The following is a 22,393-nucleotide window of genomic DNA, read 5'->3' on the forward strand; positions in this document are numbered from 1 at the left end:
TGGTTTAAAAAAAAAAAAAGGAAAAAAAGGCATAAATACCAATCTGAATTTATGCAAGGACTTTTAAAAACTCTTAAGTTTTCCTCATTAGTTAATTAGGGCTCAAAACAAAAATGGGAAACAAGGAAGACATGAATTCACAGTATTATAGAATTATTCAGGTTGGAAGGACCAGGTTGCTCAGGGCACCTTTAATGACGGTGACTGCACAACCTTTCTGGGTCATCTGTTTCAATGCTTGAGTGTCCTAGCAGTGAAAAACTTTTGACTTGTATCCGATGGAAATTTCTCTTCTTTCAAGTTATGATGGTTGTCTCTTGTCTTCCATCTGGATGCCCCTCTGAAGAGTCTGACTCTGTTTACTGGATAATACTTCCTACCCTTTAATGAGAAGGAGATGCATCTGCCAGTAGAAAACTTCTTTGTAGCTGATCAACATCCTCCAGCTCGCTAAGCACTAGTTGGTAAAAGAAGCCAGCCAACAACTGTGCATCAGATTTTTCAAAAGTTTACAGTTGTGCATACCCAGATTCCATGGAAAGCAATGACAGAGAGAATTACAAATGCTAATAAAAGTTCAATGGCAGCTAAATATTTTTCACTCTCTAAATCAAAATGTTGATCTTTGTAACCTTTAAGCTTTATTTTAGGTCCAAGTAAAAATAAAGACACTCGAGTCAGTAGGTATGTAACTACTAGTATATTTTTCTGAGCATGTATTATAGGACCATTCATAGAATCATGGAATCTTAGAATCATATAGAATATGATATAGAATCTATGATTCTATAATTCTACTAGTATATTTTTCTCAGTATGTATTCTAGGACTGTTCACTGCACTGAACAGCTGACATATGGTAAAATAGTAAATTGCTATATGCCTTTATGATTCACAGATGAGTGCCTGTATTTCCCAAATGTTTTGCATGCCCATAAAAGAGATTTCTGCCTCAAATTCAATAAGAGTACAGTTTAAACTGATGTCAATCTTGGGTTACATTTTCTAAATATTACATTTTTTTCATCTTCAGTAAGCATGCTTATAGGCACCAACATACACATGCCCTTTTTCCATATTTTTTTAATTAAAAATAAATAATTCTTTCATATTATGATAAAATGACAGAATTTAAAAAAAAAAGAAAAAAGAAAAAATATGAAAATGCAGAAAGCAGATATTCATTTATTCTATTTTATCACACTCAAGGGCAAATGAAGTTGCTGACCTATTTTTTTTAGTTCATGTATTGATTACAATTTTATGAGAATTTGTAGTAGAATACAGCAAATAGGACTAGGGGAAGGAGGGGGTACAAATGCTTATAAATCTGTCCCACATTGTTCTCTTTCTTTAATTGTAATTGTCTGATGAAAGTTCCATCAGTTTCTGTAATTAACCTAATGGTCTAAATGAATTTCCAGATCACTGGTTATTCACTTCTGTATGAATGCCATTGCATTGTGTTTAATTAATACAAAGTAAGTTCAACGTCCTTTGTATCATTAGAATTCTGTTTTAACTGTTTCAGTTAAAAATATTTTTTCCTCTTATTTTGTTTGTCCCATTTATGGATTTGGGTGTTTATTCTCTAGCCATACTAAGATATTGTTTAGTATTTTTATAATTAAAATATTTTAAATTGAATGCTCTTCAGATTTCCATCCTCAAAATATCAGTGTAGATATTTTTTGGATTTATCTTTTCAACTATTTTTAAACAGAATTCAGTCAGTGCTAAATTCATAATCCCATGATATGCCCTAGAACATCTTATTTGTCTTGATATTCCTTTCACAGAAATACATATGACAGATAAGCACTCACCAGAGAATACTTTTTCTTTGCGTCAGACAGATATTAAAACAATAAACTATGTTGCCCTGGGATTTTAGCTTATGAGCAACTAGAAAACAACAAGGCAAAGATGAGATGTTTTTGAAAGGTGGGAAGGCAGTTCTTTCACAAAATTCCCTAGAAACCTTTGGTCCTGTAATATTTTTGAGAATAAATATTTTTAATGATTAAGTTCTTTTAAAGCAAATGAGAAAAATTCCTAAATGTTCCAAAATTATCCTAATAATCCTCCCGATTCAGACTTATTCATTAGGTGCCAGTAGAGAATAAAAATCTATAGCAGAATCTTAAAGGATAAATTATATTAAATTATGGGAATTTTGCTTTTATAGATATATATTCTGTATTAAAAAGACTTATCAACACATATATGATAGATACATTTGCTTTTTTTAAAAAATATATATACTTTTTTTTTTTTCCTGTGAGTATTTTGTTTCATAGGTGGAGGATGGTTCCAGTGGATAGTTCAGGACTTTGTTGATATGCATGGAACAGATGAGGAAAATCATAAATACCAAGTATGAACACCATATCCAACAGAAGGATTTAGATTATTTGAGGATTCATTGTTCTGTAGAAATGACAATTAAGTAAAGCTTGTCTATTCGATGTTTCTTTTGAATATCTTTACTTAAAAGTAAGTTACTTGGCTTATGAAATGTTTGTGAACTAGTTAAAAAAATGCTCTGTGAAACTATTTTCATTTTTTTCCATTTCACTAAAAGCATTCCAAGTTTTATTTTACTGAGGAATTACCAATAGACTTTGACATTTATATTACATTCTGGCATATTTCCAGTACCAAAAGATTACATGAGGAAAACATAAATTTTCAAAAGGTTATTTAAAATGGACTTTTGAGCAGAATCTTTAGTGGAAACATTCCATTCAGTTGATTTTTTCAGGTTTAATCTGTTCACATCTAATTACCTGAAAATAGAATTGTAATGATGATCCTGTTACGATATTATCTTGAGACTCCAAGCAACCAAAGCTTAGGTGCTCCTGGCAGTTGGTACATCCATTTCTGGGTTTTGCATGTAAGACATGATTGACCATATTCAATCTAAATGGGCATGTACTTTATGGTAATGACATCAGTTATTAAATTGTTGTGATTTCATTGTTATGGTTTTTATTAATTTATTTGTTGAGATTTTATTGTTGTTGATAGGGGAGCAACTGTTTAGTATGTTTGTCTTAGTTGAATTGAACTGGTATGTGGGACAGGTACAATTTAAAGATTGGGCAATCATATGATATAAATAACTTGCCTATGTTGTAGTATTTGCAAATTAAATGTAAAAAGATTTCTGCAAACTAAATTTTTAATTGCTCTGTTTTCTCTTAGCCTAAAATGGAATGGCAGGTCAATTCATTACAATTAATATATATATATCAGTAGATTGTATTTACATATTTTTCTTGTTTTGTCTACTTTTAATTGCTTCTTGTAGAAAAAAGTAGAGTACCTTTGCAAATGAGTTATGTGAATAAGCCAACAAAGTGCTTCCTGAATTAATAATAGACTTTTTTTTTTTTTTTAATATAAATTGAAGAGAGAGAATCTCCTGGTAGTAGCCCAGGAATAATGTTAAAAGTACCCTTCCTGGTCCTCATGTTAAAATACTGTTTAGTGAGTTTGCATGAAAATTTTAACAAACAAGATATCAATAATAGTAAGGAAGTGAAATTTACTAATGGCTTTTTTGTCCGTCCCCCTTAAGGCAAACTTCAAGAATTTAAAGCAAAGGAGACATGTTAAAATTACTAGTAGCTTTTTTAATGCCAAAAATTTTCTTAAGGGACAAGCATGGAAACAATGGTCTCTGTTACCAAAATCTTATGACCTAGGTAGCCAGCTAAAACAGAGGACCTGGGGAAAGAATAAACTGCTCTGAATTCAGACATTTTGAGCACACAAGCTTAGCATACTTACTGATTCAGTGATTTTTTTTTTCTTGGATTTTTTATTTATTTATTTATTTTAAGGGAGTAAAGATTTTCAGTCATGAAATGACAACGCTTATATGAGGAGAGGACTAAGGTGGGAAAGGCATTTTGTAAGAAGTTATTTTTGAGGAGGGACTTAAAGGAAAAATGGTGAAGGAATGACATACTCAGGCAGGGTTGGAGGAGTTAAGTTTCTTAGCAGTTATGCTAAGAAATTTTTATTGAATATAAGTCTTACAGTCTTCTACTAGAAATCAACAGGTTGCACGTATAAACAAATTCAAGAAAAAAAAAGATAAAAATACCAAAATGCTGCTGAACACTATATTTGAGGTTCAGTTGACCTTAGTTGTCATATATGATGTTCATTCTATGTAATGAGAACAAGGTTGTTGTTTCTTTGTTCTGAAATGCCTGTTTATCTTTTCAGATTAGATTTACAATTTTTATAATGCTGATTTGGAATGGAGTTATTCCAAAATATATTCACTTGATTTCAAAATCAAGTGAATTATGTCATATTATTAGACAGTTTTCTATGGCACTTTGATTTTGCAAACCTTTTTCAAGCAGTTTCTGTTTAGCAAAAAGGACGCTCATGATTGTGAAACTCAACATTTGTGCTGTAGTGGAGATAGGCTACAGTGATCTACTTATGTCACTTGTAAAGTTTTCTAATCAGATTGTAAAGTCTTAATGGTTTTATTTACTTTTAACATCAACAATATAACACAATTTGGGTTGTTTCTATAAGGCCTTTTATATTTCAAAATTAAATGTTTTAGTAGCTTGAAGGCTATTTATCCAGATACTTCTAGCTTTGCTATAGGAAAACAATTCCTTTCTTTTGAAAGGAATTTCATTTAGTAGGCTGCATTTACTTGAGAGTAATCTGTTAAAAATAAATAAAAAATAAAAAGTAATTTGAATCTAAGCCATCGGTTGAAAAATGGATTAATATTTACTGAAAAATATTCACACAAAAGTCTGTGATGCACATCACTAAAATGTGCAAGGAACTAAAAATAAAGAAAACAAAGAAGTCTTATTGACTTGCATTTCTTTAACTGTGGAATTCATTAAGAACACTTTAAACACGTACCATTCACATGCCAAATAGGTACTGTGCAAAGTTAGAGAGGTATCTTCTCTGTACTGCTAATAAAAGGAGTTCACATCTATACTCAGTTTCCTGTTAAACGTTGCAAGAAGCATAGCTGCATATAATAAATATAATTTAAAATATGAAAACAGGTAATTACAAAAAAAATATTTTACTATAAAGAGTTATGATGAACTTTGTAGTAGATCAGGAGAGATTCTATTAGGCCCTTTTATCCAGAAAAAAAAATCAAAATGGGAAATTATTGTGCAAGTACGCAGTTGCTAGTAGGAGGAAAGGTTAGTTATATAAACTTTCAATGTACATGGTAATAGTTTCCTTATTTTCTGAGAATCGTAAAACAATTGTTAAAAGACAGTACAGATGGATTGTGGTTATGCTTAATTCTTTGAATATCACCAATACGTCTTTGGTTAGTCAGATAAGGTTGTGTTTCTAAAACAAAATTATACTCTCAAGAGTTTCCCATGACTGCTCTAAGTGCTTCATTCCCCTTTCTGGTAAAATATACCACAATACTTGTTACAGGACATCTATTAACCAGTGCCAATAGGTAAGGTGAAACTTATGCAGAAGTCTACGCTGGAGTGAAAAATAAATTTTTCTGAACCTCCATGAAAGCCATGAGTACCCTTCTGCTTCCTGATAAAAATCTGCCTGTATCTGCCCATCTTGACCTTCCTTGTCTGTGTAGTTGTGTGGCTGCTGCTTGCTTCTTTTAAAAACAGCTTACTTTATTAGCCAGGAAAACCATTTCAGTGGGCATTGGTACCTAGTTTGCTTCCTGTGCCTGTTTTACTTAGTGCTTTTACAGGTATATGTTTCTTCCAGTCAGCAAAGTAATGTATGTGGCAGTCAGTGTGTTCTTTAAAGTGTTTTTCTTGGTGTTGTATTACAGCCACATTTCAGATTGGCTTTCTTTTCTGCTGGAAACTTAACATCATCTTCATTGTTTTTTTCTTGGTAGCACTGTCTGAAATTCTTGTTATAGCATTTTCTGCATTCTCCATCACGGTATATTGCCCTTCTGCAACTGTTTTCAGGATAACTATCCCTTTACCCTCTATAAGTGTTTTAAATGGTGACTAATAGTTCATCAGTAAGATGTATTGTCATTCTGCAGCACTTGTAAATATGGATTTCATTTCATTCCATCATTTTATTATTATTATTATTATTTCAGTGCTTTGCTGTTTGTACTTATTCTAGTGTTAATCTGTGTAGTGATGATGTAGTGTGTCTGAAGTGGTACAATGAAGAGTATTATAAAGAGAGATGTATACTGAATTGCATACCACAGGCAGTTTTTTAATTTATACACCATCCTACTATCGGGTAGTGCAAGATGACTAGGAGGGTGCTTATAACATCTTTTTATAGTTAATTGTGGATTGTATCTTTGTCCTTTGCTTCAAATAATCCAGATCATGTTTGACCAAAGACAGCTGTGACTCTCACATGACATTGTGTTATCTTGTTAATGGAGATATGGTGCTTGGCTTTTGGCAGTACTCATGGTTATCTGTCAGGACAATAAGATGTCAGGACTTAATCCTCTCAGAATGCAGTGAAACAGTGACAATTACTTTTTTTTCCTTTTTTTGAACATGATCTATGATGTTATTGTACATAATATCCATTGTGTTGAGTCCTATATGCAGATTTCTTGTTTGCTTGACTTTGCATCTACAAAGGATCTAGAAAGATGCCCTACTACTCATTTTTAGTAACTAGGGAAACACAGTTGAACATGCATATCAAGTCATTCTGTCAGTCACTTGGACAGTTGTTAATTTTATGGTTTTCAAGTTTCCCTGTCACATCTAGTTCCAAAAAAGACTTACTTTAGTGTCAGCCTTTCTTATATTGTCAGTTTAATAACAGTTGTTATTAAATCATGGCTCTTAAAAACATGTTGTATATAACAGAATTCTTAGAATCATAGAATGGCTAGGGTCGGAAGGGACCTTGAAGATCATCTAGTTCCAACCTTCCAAGTTCTTCCTCAACCTGAATTTCATACATAACTATTTATGAGGTATTAATATTTTTAATGCCTATATGGTTCTCTGCACGTACAATTCTTTTTTTTGACAATTACTCCACTATGGCTTGGGTTAGGTTAGCCAACTAGTTTTTCCCTCTGTCACTTCCTGCTTAAAATTTTCCCAACACAGCAATTTTCTGACAATGTTCTTTGTGATAGCTTAATAATTCTATTGAGCTTTAGTGGCTTGGATATATAAGCCACTAGGCAATCATGCCTTTAAAGGACAGTCAAAAACTCATATGAGTTTTGACATACAGAACATCAAAAATGTCACTGTATTGGATGATATTTTAAATTTAGTTCGTTCTTCTGAAAATCATCACAGGCTATATTAAAATTTTCCTTTTCCCCCTTTTTTAACATGCTAATGGAATAACGGAGTTCTGTAACTTTTACAAATCTCCCCAGTATTAAAGAATCCTTGTGTCATCTAGACAGAACTTGTCACCCTGTAATTTACTTTCATAAACAAACAACTGATTTTTTTCATCTCTGTAGTAGTGCTATTGTTCATCTAGTTTTCTATAATCATGTCCTTTTTACTTTGTCTCAGAAATCCTGTTTGTGAAAACATAGGGAAATTTTCCATTTGCTTGGAATTTCTAGATATCAGTAACCAAGAACACAAGACAAATTATTGATCACTTTGAACATCTACGCTTGAAGATTATTCTTTAATTTAGGATCAAATGAGGCTTCTGTATCTTTTCCTTTGTGGTCTAGTTGCTTTGTTTTTGTTTTTACCTACTGAGCATTTTCTTGTTTGTTAGCAGTTTCTTTTGTGAAAATTCAACTTCTTTGTAACATCAACTATGCAATACCCTTATTTAGTTATTAAGTACGTCATATTTGACCAACAGTGTAATTACATAGCTTAACAAAAAAAATCTCAATTATCTGTTCATTTTTTTATTCCTCCATATCCCCCATTTTCTTCTGCTTGTTAGGAGAAATCCATTGATGTCTGGGGGACTCAGGTGGCCAAACATGCAGGTTAGTAAAAGGATGAAATGTGCAGGAGTTTCTAACAATCATAGAATTACCGAATGACCAAATCACAGCATGGCTGAGTATGGAGGCCCCTCTGTGTCTATCTGCTCCTCTCCCTGCTCCAACAGGGCCACCCAGAGCAGGGGGCCAAGGCCCATGTCCAGGTGGCTTTTGGACATCTCCAAGGATTGAGATTCCACAACCTCTGTGGGCAACCAGTTCCAGTGCTCAGTCATCCTCACCATAAAAAATGTTTAGACAAAAAGATAAGACAGTGTCCAGGTTTTGGCATCAAGATTTTTTTCTAAGGGTTATAAATTCCTGACATACAGTGGTATCAATATATGTAGAATCCAATGGCAGTTTGTTTATTTGTACATTAGAGAAGATGGAAAAAAAAATAAAAAAGAGAATTTTAATGCCATTTATACTTAAAAGAATTATAAAGAAATCTAGATGTGTGTTTAGTTTATGCAAGTAATTTTTGGTATAATAAACCAATTGGATCTGGAAGCAAATCTGTGGCAAAGATAATCAAACAGCAAGTTTTGTTGGAACAGCCAACTATTCTTATACAATTTAGCATAAGAATAAGCACATTAAATAGGTGGTTGCTTTTTGCTAAAATATGCTATGCATAGTTTTTGAGTGAATTTGATTATGATGATGATGTGGTGTGGAAGAAAATTACAAATCTTGTTTTTCAAATATCTGAGGATTCAATAGGTGAAAACCTGAAAACAGTGCCTTAAACCAGCTGCCAATTCCTGCTCTCTAGAAATATTTGCATAATATTTCAGGGCACACTTAGCTACAAAAAAAAAGTCACAAAATTTATGTGAAATTTTGGACTAATTTGGATTTGTTTGGAAACTTAATGCAGTAGTGTTGTGTGAAGGGATTCAATTACAGTGTGCAGTGTTTTGTAAGTAACTTTCTCACATAAAAAGTTAATTAATCAGAGCTGTGTCAATTTCCTTGTGCCATGTCAATTTACAGCAAGGTAATTAATCACTAATCGCCCAGCGTGCAGCAAACTAAGGGACAATCCGTGCGTCATTTATTGTTATTTTTTTCAAAATAAATGGCACACAGAGCCATGAAGAAACGCATCTTGCCTTTCATAATATTTTTATCGACAGTTTTGCATGTTGTAATAGACTGCAGCAACAAGCAGCTGTAGTTCAATGGAATATGAATATTAAAGAAACAAATGAGAGCAGATTTATAGGCCATTGCTTTTCTGTTATGTCAGTTTTGAGATTACACTGAGCAAATGAACAGTGAAAAATTACTCTTCCATGTGGAGAATGGTGATTAGACTTGTACATTAATTAGAGATTTTTGTTTTCCATTTCAATGCATTTCAAATGAGAACATCCTATAAGAAATTGTTTGTCCAAAATCCAGATTTATTCTTTCATAAACAACAGTGTTTAATATTGACATGTATTTCTGTACAATGGTAAGGAAATCATTGTTCCACTATTTTTGTTTTAAAAATAAATATATTGTTTCTATTTTGAATTAAAGAAATAGAAGGGACCAGTCGTGCCTATATTTGACATACATGGCAAATTTCCTTTGAGTTCAGTTAATTCACAATTGGATCCCAGGAATAATCATCTCACAAAAAAGAACAGGTGAAAAATTGTTTGTTGTTTTTTTTGTTTGTTTGTTTTTTAGTTTGCTAGAGCTTTCTAGAGCTTTTCACGCTTTAAAGATATATATACATTTTAAAAATCCTTTTATTTTAAAAGCTGTAGTAATGGAGCTTTTACTTGCACTGCAATTTTTATTTAAATGTAAAGATCTACATGCATTGTCTTTAACACAGTTTTTATAACTCTTTTGAACAATGACAGGTGATATTACTTATTGCTATTAAGGTAAAGTGAAAACTTACTACAGAGCATACATCAGGATAAATTCCTGATTCTGTTCCAGAAATATCAGATAATATGATTTAGATTATTCTGCTTAGCCTTCCTCAGCATGTTACCTATTTTACCTCTTTGTTCTTAATTTATTGTCCAGCACTTCTGAAATGTTTCCTCAACAGGGATCCTCCTAAACTATGGGAGTAATATGTGTGTGTCTTCCTGCATTTCTAACAGTTAAACTACTCTGCAGTAAATTAGCTATAAACTGATTTCAACACAGTATAGCATTAAAATTCTTCAAGATTAAACATTGGAAAACTCTTGATAGCAGATGACCTGATAGTTTGTACAAAGATTAGGAGTGATGAGAGGTAGATTCATTCATCCATTTTGATGGCACACCTTTCTTGAGGCATATGGCACACTCATACAAATTCAAACCACAGCAAAAATGCAAAGAATAATTGCCCATTAAAATGGCTGTATATTTTTATGGCTTTGATACAAAATCTGCCCCCTGTTGTTTTTTACATCTGCTACTCTTCCATTTATCTCAGAGCTTTAAAACTTTAATACACAGTGTATAACCCCTAAGTGTTTTTTTTACCAGGATGTGTTCCCCCTTTTTGGAGCTCAAGCTTTGTCAGTGTTCAGACAGTCTTTGTTTTCCAAGGCATATATTGAGATGTGGTGTCTAGAAAATCCACTACCTGTCATGTTCATTTAATAAAAAATGAATAAAAGCAATGCTTATATATATGATATCTGTTGGGAGAAATTCAGATATAATTAAATTTCGTCTGTGAACACAAATATGTTTGGGATGAAAGGGATCTTTCCCTCATACAGTCTTTAGAAACTTCTGTCTTTGTTTTTAACCTCATTATTATCACCAATGATATGTAGTTGGCAAAATTTGCCTTTTCCCTATTACAGGTCAGAATTCTAGTCATAAAATTACATTGATAAATTTAAGGTACTTCTGTTAAGAAGTGGAGTAGGATGTTTCCCAGCTGAGAGTTGAACACATTTTCAATGTCATTATAATAGAATTTTCACTGACTTAGTTTCAGTAGTTAGGCACTATGAGGCACTATGGAAGGTTGACCTACAAACTTTGAGTCATTAAATGTTTACCCTTCCTGGCTAGTATATTCATTGCTTCTGGGGCTGGTTGATATTACTTAATGCTTCCTGATGGGAGAGCTCTTTTCATAAAATTGTTTTTATTAAGTCCATTATTCAATTGTGTTCTACTGGCATTACTTCTGGTTATTTTGGAGGTAAGGATATTAAAAAGTTGGTAGCAAAATAAATTCTGTGATTATTGCATACTCCTAATCACATGATTTCTCAGTTGGGATGAGTAGCATAATTTTTTTGTTGAACTCAAATGTAGGGTGACATGATCTTGCCAATTATTATACCTCTGGCAATAATTGTAATCTTTAATAATACTACCTGCAATTAGAAGGCATGTTTTCACATACTCTGTTTTTCTGGCTGACCCAAGACACTTTTTGGGAGAATGGATATAATTCTAGTGCATATATGAGCTCACTTTCTCACAGGACCATGCAGTGCCATTCTTAGTTCCATATTTCTCAGGCTTATCTTCCATTATGTCTTATCATCTTCTTGACAGAACTCCAAACCATTGTCCTAACTTCTAGATGCTTCTGTAAGATTTTCTAGGTTTTGCTTTACTATAGATATTTTATGCTTCATGATTTTCTTAAGGAGGCAACACAAGGTGAGCATAGCAAAACGATGAAATAACTTCAGGCTTTGCATTCTAACACATCAGAAAATATACAGATCCTTTAAAAATATCAGATCCCCGCCTTATCTTACCATCTCCAATGAATGCTGGGTTTGGCCTCCATTATAGGTTCTGGATTTGATAAACATTTGGGGGCTAAGTGACTCTTCCTGAATTTCTTCTAGCTTTTTCTCCTCTTTCATAAGAAAAAGCACATGCAAAGAGAAAGACTTATTTCTCATTTTATGTATATATATATGCGTATGTAATAATAATATAATAGTATTTTTTAAAAAATATTTTCTGTTCATTTGTACTCATTCATTGATTGAAGTGCTCTGCTCTTGCACTGATATTTCTTTGTTCACTGCCAAAGATCTGTAATTTCTTCCAAGGCATGGCTACCACGATGAAGAAAGAATATTTAGGATAAATGTTCAGTTACTGCAAAATATATACTTTAAACCATCTGTGTGAAAGTTATATTGAATGGTACAATTAAAAGGGAAACAAAACGAAACAAAACACACTAGGAGTTCATGCTTTCATACAGACATATTGTCAGTGTCTGCCATATAATTTCTGCACAATTCCAGTTGGAATTTTCTTAGAGCTACAGTTACTTCTTTCTTCCATTATTCATACACATGTCTAGGGTGTGAGCTGTATGAAGGAATTGGTGAATTAATTTCAAACAGTACATCTTACAGAAGAAAGATTGTCTAGGACCCTGAGTGTTTCACTGAAAGGGTATTGACTACTTCCTTGCTTTAAATATTGCCAAACATAGATGTATCTACTAATAATTAATTGCTGAAGCAGATCTTTGAATGGGGGTTCCTAGATTATGGATTGGAAACCCATAGTGTTGTTAGATACATTAGATAACTTGAGTTTAGACTTTTTTTTTTGAGTTGGTTTGTTATTCTTTACTACTGCTTCCGTTTTTATTGGAAAACTGTTTTCTATCAGTATGTAGAAAAATACAGATGTACATGTAAGTGAAGAAGTTGTCCAAACTGCTCAAAGATTGGTAGACTTCTTTATTTTTTTTTGTCAGTGGCATTTAGGTCAGAGAAATTTCTCTTATTCTTGGTAGTTCAGGAGTGTCCCTAAGACTACATTTATTAAATCTAGCTACAGAATACCAACCTTCAGGCTTATCATTTAAGATATCTACCATTTCAGATATGTTTTCCTGGCCAGATTCTTCAGTGAGAGGGGCCTGTAATGCTGTAAGGCTGTAATGAAGTCAAAATAATTACAGTATTTTCCTTCATGTGTTCAGCCAGCAGTATCTATATGTTGATAATTTTTTATTTTATTTCAAATTTAAGGCTACTTTTAAAATTTACTTCTAAAACAGATGAAACACAACTTTGGATTGAAGTCAAATTTCAGACTTGAAAAGCAAATACGTAATTTCTTCCATTTGTTTTCCTTTATCAGGGCATTTCTAAGCAATCTTTATTTATCTGTTTATATGCTTAATTTACATAATTCAATACAATGAAGCACAACTAAAGTAACTTGAGTGTCACCAGAGCAGGATTTAATTTTCTGTATCTCACTGATGAATTAGTTCCAAAAATACCTGTTCTAACACTGGCCAACAATATATGTTCAAAAGAGAAATGAATAATGAAGCATTGCTTAAAAAACTGGCAGAGAAAGTAAATTAGAAAGTTTCATTTTTTCTTTTTTTTTTTTTTAAATTAAAATGTGAAAAGTTTTACAAATATTTTACTAAAAAAAATCTACGTAGTACTATATTACTGTTCAATTTCTGATGAACATATTTTGTTTCACATGGACTGGTAATGTTTACATTTACTTGCAATGACAATATAAAACTATATGAGTTTATTTCTTCTTTATATGTCTAAATTGTTTCTATTGGCTCTTAATATTATCTGAATTCGTATAGGTATTTCCAAACTATGTAACTCTTGCCTTTGAAGAAATAACAGGTACTATTATGAACAGAATATACCCCCAAATTCTGAGAAAGCTCTTGCTCTACCTTTTTTTTCAGTTGAAAAAAATGAAACAAAATTCAAACCTAATAATAATCAACTTTCTGAACAAAAATGAAGCTCATCACTGAACAATTTAGATTGAAAGGGGCTTTTGGAGGTCGCCGGGTCCAACATCTCACCCCCACTCAAAGCATGGCAAACTTTGAAGATAAATCCAATAATGTGATGGAGAATTCTCTGGTACTATAAATTTGAGCCTGAGCTGGGTGATTTTGGCCTCAAAAGTCTCCTTTTAGCAGCATCAGCTACAACAGGCAGCATTGTTTTTAATAATGAGTGTCTTTTTGCGCTACCTGTGATACTGCTATATAAATTCCCTGTTTGCCATCTCTTAGTTGCATAAAAAGATTTTATGTTAGAAGATGAGGCCTCTTGTTAAAAGACTAATAATTTAGTTATCCAACAATGCCCTCAACTAGTTATGGGCCATGCTTTAATATAAGCACAACTGTGCTGCTACATTACCAGTATTTTGCCTAGTTTTCAAACACCGGATTGATCTGAATATTTTATTTTCCTCTCCTTCTCTTCACAGTGCCAGGATTTCCCTACCCGGCTGCAACGGCAGCTGCTGCTTACAGAGGTGCACATCTAAGAGGCCGAGGTCGCACAGTGTACAACACGTTCCGTGCAGCAGCACCCCCTCCTCCAATTCCAGCCTACGGCGGGTAAGGAGATCAGCCTCTTTTACCTATTACCATGAATCTCCGAAGGCTGCAAACTGTGTAGCTGTGGTGCATGCTGATCGTGTCTCACTGCAGAAACCAACACAGCATGCAACGAATCCAAGTACTGGAAGTGGTGCACCTTGCACAGTGTATTGAAAAATGACTGTAATTTGTACTGCCATGGTTGGTGGCCTTAAGCATTTGAGGTGTCACATACTGTTATGTAAATGCTCTTAGAGACTAAATGCTTTGGAACAGGGAAATTGTTTCAGCTAAAGATGTATTTTTGATGATTGCAAACATCTGGTTATTAAGGAGGTTGGATAAAGTAACTTCTTTTCCTTCAAATCATCCACTGAAAGTTGTCTCTGGACCTAAAGGCTTAGAGTTTGTTTTTTTGTTTTTGTTTCTGAGTTTAGTTTTTCAAGCTGATATTTTTACAAAGTTTGAAAACTGGGCTGCTTCTCTCAAGGCCATGTGCTTTCCAGTACATGTTTGTTTAAATAATAAGTCATGGAGTGAAGGTGACCTCTCTCTTTCCTCACTACGATGCTGTTCCGCAGCTCATCTGCTGTCACTTTGGATATCCCCGTGTAAGGAAGCTTGCTGCATAAGATGTGCTGAGACCCTATCCTCCTATTTCATTACAGTAGAAGACAGGTGCCCTTCAGTAGTTTCCCACCCCAGACTTCCCTGGCACTCTGGTGAGACAGGCTAGGTGAAGGTATCAGAGGCTAATTTTGACTTGATCCTTTCCATATTGTCAGAATGCAATAATTACGGGGCTCACAATACTCCAGTTCAGGGAGGGATCTGAAATGTGTTGGCTAAGACATAAGGTCTGGAATTGCAGAAAGAAATGGACCAAGTAATACAAAGCAATACAGAATGAGGCATAAGATTTATATTGTGACACTGTCATAGTATTGGAACCTGGTAATATTGATATTGTTTAATATTGCAATATTAAGGGAGAACCAGTGTGTTTCCATCTGCATTAGTTTGTTCATTAGTTTGTTCATATCCCCTACCACTACCAGCCTTTTGCAAGTAAGCTGACTATACCTGTCTGGTTGGAAGCAGTTTCTTATGAAGCGTTTATTTGATTAAGCCAAAAGGCATGTCTTTTTTTTTTTTTTTTTTTTTCCTGGAGGGATTTGCAAAAAGAACCAGTCAGCCACAGAGCTAAATTTTCAGGGATATTTGAGACATGCACTTTGACCGTTCCTTTACGTTGGGCAGTATCCCTTCAGAGAAATAAGCTGTGTGGAAAATTAAAATTAAAATAATGGCAAAATCAGGTTTATTTTGTTAAAGTGAAGTGTATATTTTTTTCCTTTAAGTGCTTTGTGTAGTTTAATAAGCTAATTTTAAGCTAACTATTACTTAATGAAGACACCATGATTTTCGAAAAAGATTGCTTGAATTACCTTTGGACAAGGTTGGTATCCCATCAAAGCATCTTACTGTTGCCTAGACTATCTTCGTTAGAGGTAGTCCAGGTATTTGTATGTGGCAATGAAGGGAACAATTTTAGAATGTCCTATAGGACCAATTTCATATCTGGATGTCTCAGCTATGAAATGGGTACTGCACATAGGAAATAAACATACTTACATATATTGCACAATACAAGAACAGACCCTATTTTCTGATTTTCCTTTGTGCTTTCAAGGCTTTAGCTGTTTACCAACTTTAAATTATAGGCTCTGTTGTCTAGGACCCAAAGCTGATTCCTGCTCTGAGCTTGCAGATGAGAGCAGCCCTACATTTCCTAAGCCTTATATAAGCTTTAATTTAAAAAGAATATTTGATGCAATCTTGAAGAACATGAAGTGACAATATTCTGATTTTTTGTTCCAGTTTTCTTTAACTAACTTTTTGATCTATACTGCCAGCCACTAAGCTGACTTAAAGGACAATGGAGGTAGCAAGGGACTCATATGTATGGTTTGTGTGTTCACATACATGCACAGCTAAATTATTTTTGTTTTTCTCCTAAATATAACCTTTAAAAATAAGTTATTCTGCTTTAGAAAGTTGTCTGGTTAGAAAAAAATGACACTATCCATCGCTACTTATTTTAAAAAGAAACTCTTAAATTTAAGTAGGGTGTCTAATATGCAAGGAGATCACAGCTTATGTTATTATCAGTTTCATGATTTCATGAATGCAACACCTGGGTTTAAGACAAAGTCATAAATTAATATAGGAAAATATATACCATTTATGTGGGATGCAATTTTTTAATTGTACAATAATTTTTTATTTTGTTAGTATTTGCAAAGGAAGTAAAAATACTTTCAGATCAGTAAGTAACTTACATTGCCTTTAATTTCAGGCGTCACATATGGGTGCACTCTGAGTTTGTGTTACATGTAAATGTTTATAGTTTAGTTAGTACAGTGACTCAACAAGAAGAATTAAATTTCTAAGTGTAATACCTGTATATTCTCATACAACTGTACTACGTAGCTTCAGCATCTTTGGATACTATGTTAGATGTAAGCATTGTGAAATTCAGTTGTAAATTAATACAGATGCCTGCAGTGCAGTCAGATTCAGCAGTGTTTCAAAACCAGATTCCAAGAGGTGATCTCAGCACTCTTCTGCAGGAAGGTCTGACAGTTAGGTTGGACAGTTCTCATCTGCCTTTATGACGTGTCGTTGACTTCAGAGAAGGCCATGCATTGATATAGGAGAGAAGTTACATCTTTTCATTGGTATGATGACTTCAGGCTGAGATAAGCCCTTGGCAATCTAGGACTCTGCTGTGTCAATAAGTATGTTTTCTAATACAGTCTGACACTGTAATTTCAACTGATAAGCTAAATTAAGAGTCTTAATTTAAATAGGTCTAAATTCAGAGATTAGTCAAGTTTATTTTTCTGTCCACATATGGTTTAAAATATCACATTGCTTTCTGATACACACATTTCCAACTTATGCAATTCTTGGATCGGTGCAGAAATACCTCTCTTACACTCATCCACAGTTGAATAAATAAAGCTTTATTCTGAAATAATTTATTTGGCCTAGTGTACTATACCTTCTGCTAGTAACTTCATTGATATAGTAGTATAATTTGGAATTTCTTTGCAATGCTTTCCTCTGTGCTCACCCATTCTGTACTCTGACCTATCAAAGAGGCAAACAGGGATTTACATCAGAAAAAATCCTTAATCAATGGAAGTAAGCTATAAATATGTTGTTTTCAGTTACAATGTAAGTAGAGTCTGGGAAAATTACAGGGAAAATAAAGAGATCACAGAGAATGAATGAACTTGCAGAATGAAGCAAGCAACTTAGAATATCATTTGTTGACAAGAAAAATGGAAAAAGCTTTGAATGCTTTTTTGCTATTCATTTAGTAGCAAGCTTTCATTTTCCACTCAAGTAGCCCAGCTTATAGCCAAGCAGTTCATATGAAAATATTTTTAATGATTAAAAAAAGGAGTTGCCTCATACATTTTTGTATGATGTGTGAATTTTAATTATTTTTAATTTTGCAGTAAATCTCAGCAACATATAGTTTATAATATAATAACATATAACATATAGTTTAAAATATAATTTCCTTTTTTAAAAAGTACCCACATGTAAATGTAGAATATAAAGCTGGTTTGAAATAAGTTACAAATGAACTATAATAATTGATTTGCAATAATCTTTTGCACACTGATTTGTTTATATTCAGAAGTTTTAGAACTGAAATAATCACTTTCAAATTGGAAATCAAATGCAAATCTAAGAAAAGTATTTCTGATACTAGTGTGACAGCTTCTTACAGGTGCAACAACACTGTCTGAAGATTCCCTGCTGTGTAACAAAGACCTTCTTTCTTTTCAGTTTCCCTTGAATTTGTATTTATGCTTGTTCACTGATGTCCTATTTGATCCTGACTGTGACTTTTTCTTCTCAACAAAGTTAAGAAACGGCAATGTGTCCCAATCTGTAAGGAAATCTGGAAGATCTTGTCAGTAAGCAAAACAAAGTAGCATGTATTCTTACAGAAATCTCTGTTCTGCTGTGCCTCATAGTCACTGGGAAACAGCAAATATGGCACACTTAGCTATGTCTAAGGAAAACTAGTGAATACAGGCATATTTAGGGACACTGTTTTTTTATAAATCAAGGATATCATGCATGCTTTACAATGTGTCTCTTTAAAATAAAGTCAGCATTCATGAGATATGTAGCAATACATACATAATTAATGGCTTCTTTAGTTGAGAGTGAGGCGTTTCAGCAATTCCTTGAGATATTCTTGTTTATTAACTCATGGAAAATCATTTTTAGCAACTGTGGCATCATTTCTAATGCCTTAAAATACTACAGTGTGCAGCTGGTTTATAACTTGGTATGTGTAATTCACTTAAGTACCATAAAAAACTACTGAAACTGACATGAGGGAATAAAGCTTTGGTTTCGTTTGTGTGAGAAAAGAGAATATTAACATTTTTGGAGATCTATATTGGGTGGAAATATTAGCTTCAAGACTGTGCTGCAGGAGGAATAGCAGCAAGAAATGGTCATGAATATGGCATGAGAGGTGCATGGAGGGCAGAGCCTGTCAGTGTGGGAGAACATAACTGTGAGCTATTGTCTGCTTATCTCAGGGGGCTCTGGGTATTTCACAGCAAGACTGGTAACTTGGTTGAGGAGCAAAGCAGTTACTAAGTTGATTAAAATCGTTTCCTACCTTCCTTTTTGTGTGAGCTTTGAGGTGGGAGGTTTCGAGCATACTGCTGCTTTGGTCTTTCTTGCAAGCATCTCCCTGGCTATTAGGTATTGTTTTGTATAAAATACTTTTAAAAGATGAACGTTAAAAAAAAAAAAGTTAAAAAAAAAAAAGGAAGATAAAAGTCTTTTTGCCTTGACTTGTGTCTTTTTTGGGTTGTTTATTGTATTTATGCTTCACCTACTAATTATATAAAGCTGAAGCTACTAGTAAAAGTACTCTTATGACAGATTTTGAATGCAGTTGGCAGTAATTGCCAAAAAAAAAAAAAAAGGAGAAAGAAGCAGGTTTTGTTTTCTTTAGCACACTACCAAAAATAGGTGATGTGATTTTGATACCTGCAATTGCTTTTGAACTCTGCAGAAACTGGTAGCTCAGCATTCTTGAAAATCATTTGCCAAATACTAAAACTTGATGAGTATGCTGCTCCATCTTTAAACAGGTGTCAAGAAAACCTAGTGCCCATCACTGTATATCTGGTAGCAGTGCATCTAAAACTAACAAGAAGCCCTTCTATTCTAGCATCACTTGCCTCAAGGTCTTCACAAGTTTAGCATGTGATGATGGCTTTGTGCATCTTCACATGTACTCCTTCTAATTCTGATGAACCTAATGGTGAAGTGGCTTTAAGTCCATACCTCCACTTCTGGCTTTTTTCCTGGGAGAACAGGGAATAATGTTTTTCTCCCATGTTTCTGGTTTTGGGGCATGTAACAATCTCCTGTTATCTAAGAAGTTGTGTAGTTTGTGAAGAAATGGAAGATGGAGTTCTTAACTTCTTTGTGTAGTCAGCTTGGGGGAGAAGGATGCCAGCAAACAGATCTGAGTTGCAAGATTAGTTCCTGGGTTTCCCTAATTCTTGTTCTGCTGGGTGTTCTAGTCATGACCTCAGTGAATGAGAAATTTAGAGAAATGGCACATGAAGTGTGTATTGTATTTTATGGATGTCAGTAGAAGTAAAACTGAGAGGCAGTCACATTCTGCAGTGGAGTGTTGGATCATGGTGGACAGGTGGTTTCCTGAATCGCGGCCACTCAAGGTAGCTGAGGGAGCAGTCAGGGCCTGGCAGCCCTCGCAAGGGTGGCTGACAGGGCTTGGGTGGAGCCAGCAGTGCCCCCTCCCTGGTGGTACAAAGGCTGCCTCGGGAGCGTGAGCAACCAGGAGCACAGTGATCGGTGTGGGCAAACAGGGCTTGGCACTTCAGTCATGGCATGGCACGGCAGTTTGTGTAGCAGTTTGAGCAGGGAGGGAGGAGTATGCCTCCCTACTCAGACCGGCTTTCCTTCTGGTTGCCTCCCAGACAGCAAACCCAGGCATGGCCTCCACCAGGCGGAAAGCACTCGCCAAAGCGCTCACCAAAAAGGCTGTGGTAACCCAGAGCAAGTGCCCAAAGATACTTCAGTTCAGGCCTCTGGCTGCAGGGAGTGCCTGAGTGTGATGCTGCCAATGGTGGGTGACAGAGATACTGCCTGCGTGAAGTGCAAGCAGGTGGAGGATCTGATCAGCCTGGTGGCAGAGCTCAAGGAGGAGGTGGAGAGATTAAGGACTATCAGGGAGTGTGAGCAGAAGATGGGTGGAGTCACTCCCTGCCATGCCTGCAAGAAAGGCACCAGGGCGATACACCCCAAATAGTGATGGACCCCCAGCCCTGTCACTTTCAGGCAGAGGGAGGGGACCTGAGAAATGGAGAAGAATGGAAACAGGTCCCTGCTCAGTGTCACAGGTGAGCCCCCTCCCTACCCGCCATGCCTCCCCAGATGCCCTTACACACTAGGTTTGAGGCCCTGGAGCTTGAGGGACAGGGTGGTGAAAATGTGGGGCAAAGTCTACACAGGAGGTTGTCTAGGGCAAGAAAGTTGACTCCATGACTCAAGACTTCCTCCAACAAGAAGGAAATAAGGGTGATTGTTGTAGGCGGCTCCATTCTGAGGGGAACAGAGGGCCCTATATGTCAGCCTGATCCTACCCATAGGGAAGTCTGCTGCCTCCCTGAGGCCTGGGTCAGGGACATTACCAGGAAACTTCCTGACCTTGTTCGCCCCTCCAGTTCTTTCCCCTTATTGATAATTCAGGCTGGCAGCGGTGAAATTGCTGAGAAGCCTGAAGGCTATCAAAAGGGATTTCAGGGGATTGGGGCGGTTACTGGATGGAGTGGGTGCACAGGTAGTGTTTTCCTCTATCCCTTCAGTGGTGGGGAGGGATTCTTAGAGGACCTGGAAGGCCCAGCTGATTAATATATGGCTGGTGCCATCACAGGAATTTATTATTTTTTTTTTTTGATCACGGGGGGGGTTTACTTGGCACTTGGCCTGATGGCTGCCAATGGGTCCCACCTGTCTCAAAGGGGGAAGTGGACTCTAGCCTGGGAGCTGACAGGGACAGGGGGAACATGACTACAGAGGATAAGGATAAGGCTGAGGTTCTTAATGCCTTCTTTACGTCTGTCTTTACTAGACAGACCACTTATCCTTGGAGTACTCAGCCTCCTGACCTGGAAGTCTGGGACAAGGAGCAGAATAACCCCCCCACAGTTCAAGTGGAGGCAATTAGAGACCTGCTACTCCACCTGAACTGTTACAAGTCCATGGGGCCAGATGGGATCCACCCAAGGGTGCTGAGGGGGTTGGCAGATGTGATTCCTGGGCCACTTTCCATCATCTATCAGTGATCATGGTCATCAAGAGAGGTCCCAGATGACTGGAGACTTGCTAATGTGACACCCATCCATAAGAAGGGTTGTAAGGAGGATCTCGGGAACTACAGGCCTGTCATCCTGACCTTGGTGCCAGGAAAGATGATGGAACCTTTGATGGAACGTCTTAGATGGAATAACTTGGATGCAATCACACAGCATATGCGGGACAACTGGGGATCAGGCCTAGTCAGCATGGGTTCATGATAGGCAAGTCCTGCCTGACCAGTTTCATCTCCTATGACTGGGTGACCCACCTGGTGGATGAGGGAAATGCTGTTGACGTAGTCTACCTAGACTTCAGCAAGGCCTTTGACACGGTCTCCCATAGTATTCTCCTGGAGAAACTGGCAGCCCATGGTTTGGACAGGTACATTCTTTCTTTGCTGGATTAAAAACTGGCTGGACAGCTGGGCCCAGAGAGTAGTGGTGAACGGAGTGAAATTCAGCTGGCGACTGGTCACCAGGGGTGTTCCCCAGGGGTTGGTGTTGTGACCCATCCTTTTTAATATCTTTACTGATGATTTGGATGAGGGAATTGAGTATACCCTCAGGAAGTTTGCAGATGACACCAAATTGGGGGAAGTGACGATCTGGTGGAGGGTAGGAAGGCCCTGCAGAGGGCTCTGAACA

General features: G+C 35.7%; 1 protein-coding gene across 20 annotated transcripts in view; it reads left to right on the forward strand.

Moving 5' to 3' along the window:
* The window catches only part of RBFOX1 (RNA binding fox-1 homolog 1), an 868,680-nt gene that overhangs the window by 799,383 nt on the left and 46,904 nt on the right, over positions 1–22,393 (forward strand). For all 20 annotated transcript variants that reach the window (XM_080557058.1, XM_080557064.1, XM_080557047.1 and 17 more), the window contains one exon: positions 14,195–14,327. In XM_080557058.1, the coding sequence (XP_080413184.1) occupies positions 14,195–14,327 (133 nt within the window). The remainder of the gene's footprint in view (positions 1–14,194; positions 14,328–22,393) is intronic.

This window comes from Anser brachyrhynchus, assembly GCF_964034855.1.
Source record: "Anser brachyrhynchus genome assembly, chromosome: 15".
Classification (NCBI taxonomy): Eukaryota; Metazoa; Chordata; class Aves; order Anseriformes; family Anatidae; genus Anser; species Anser brachyrhynchus.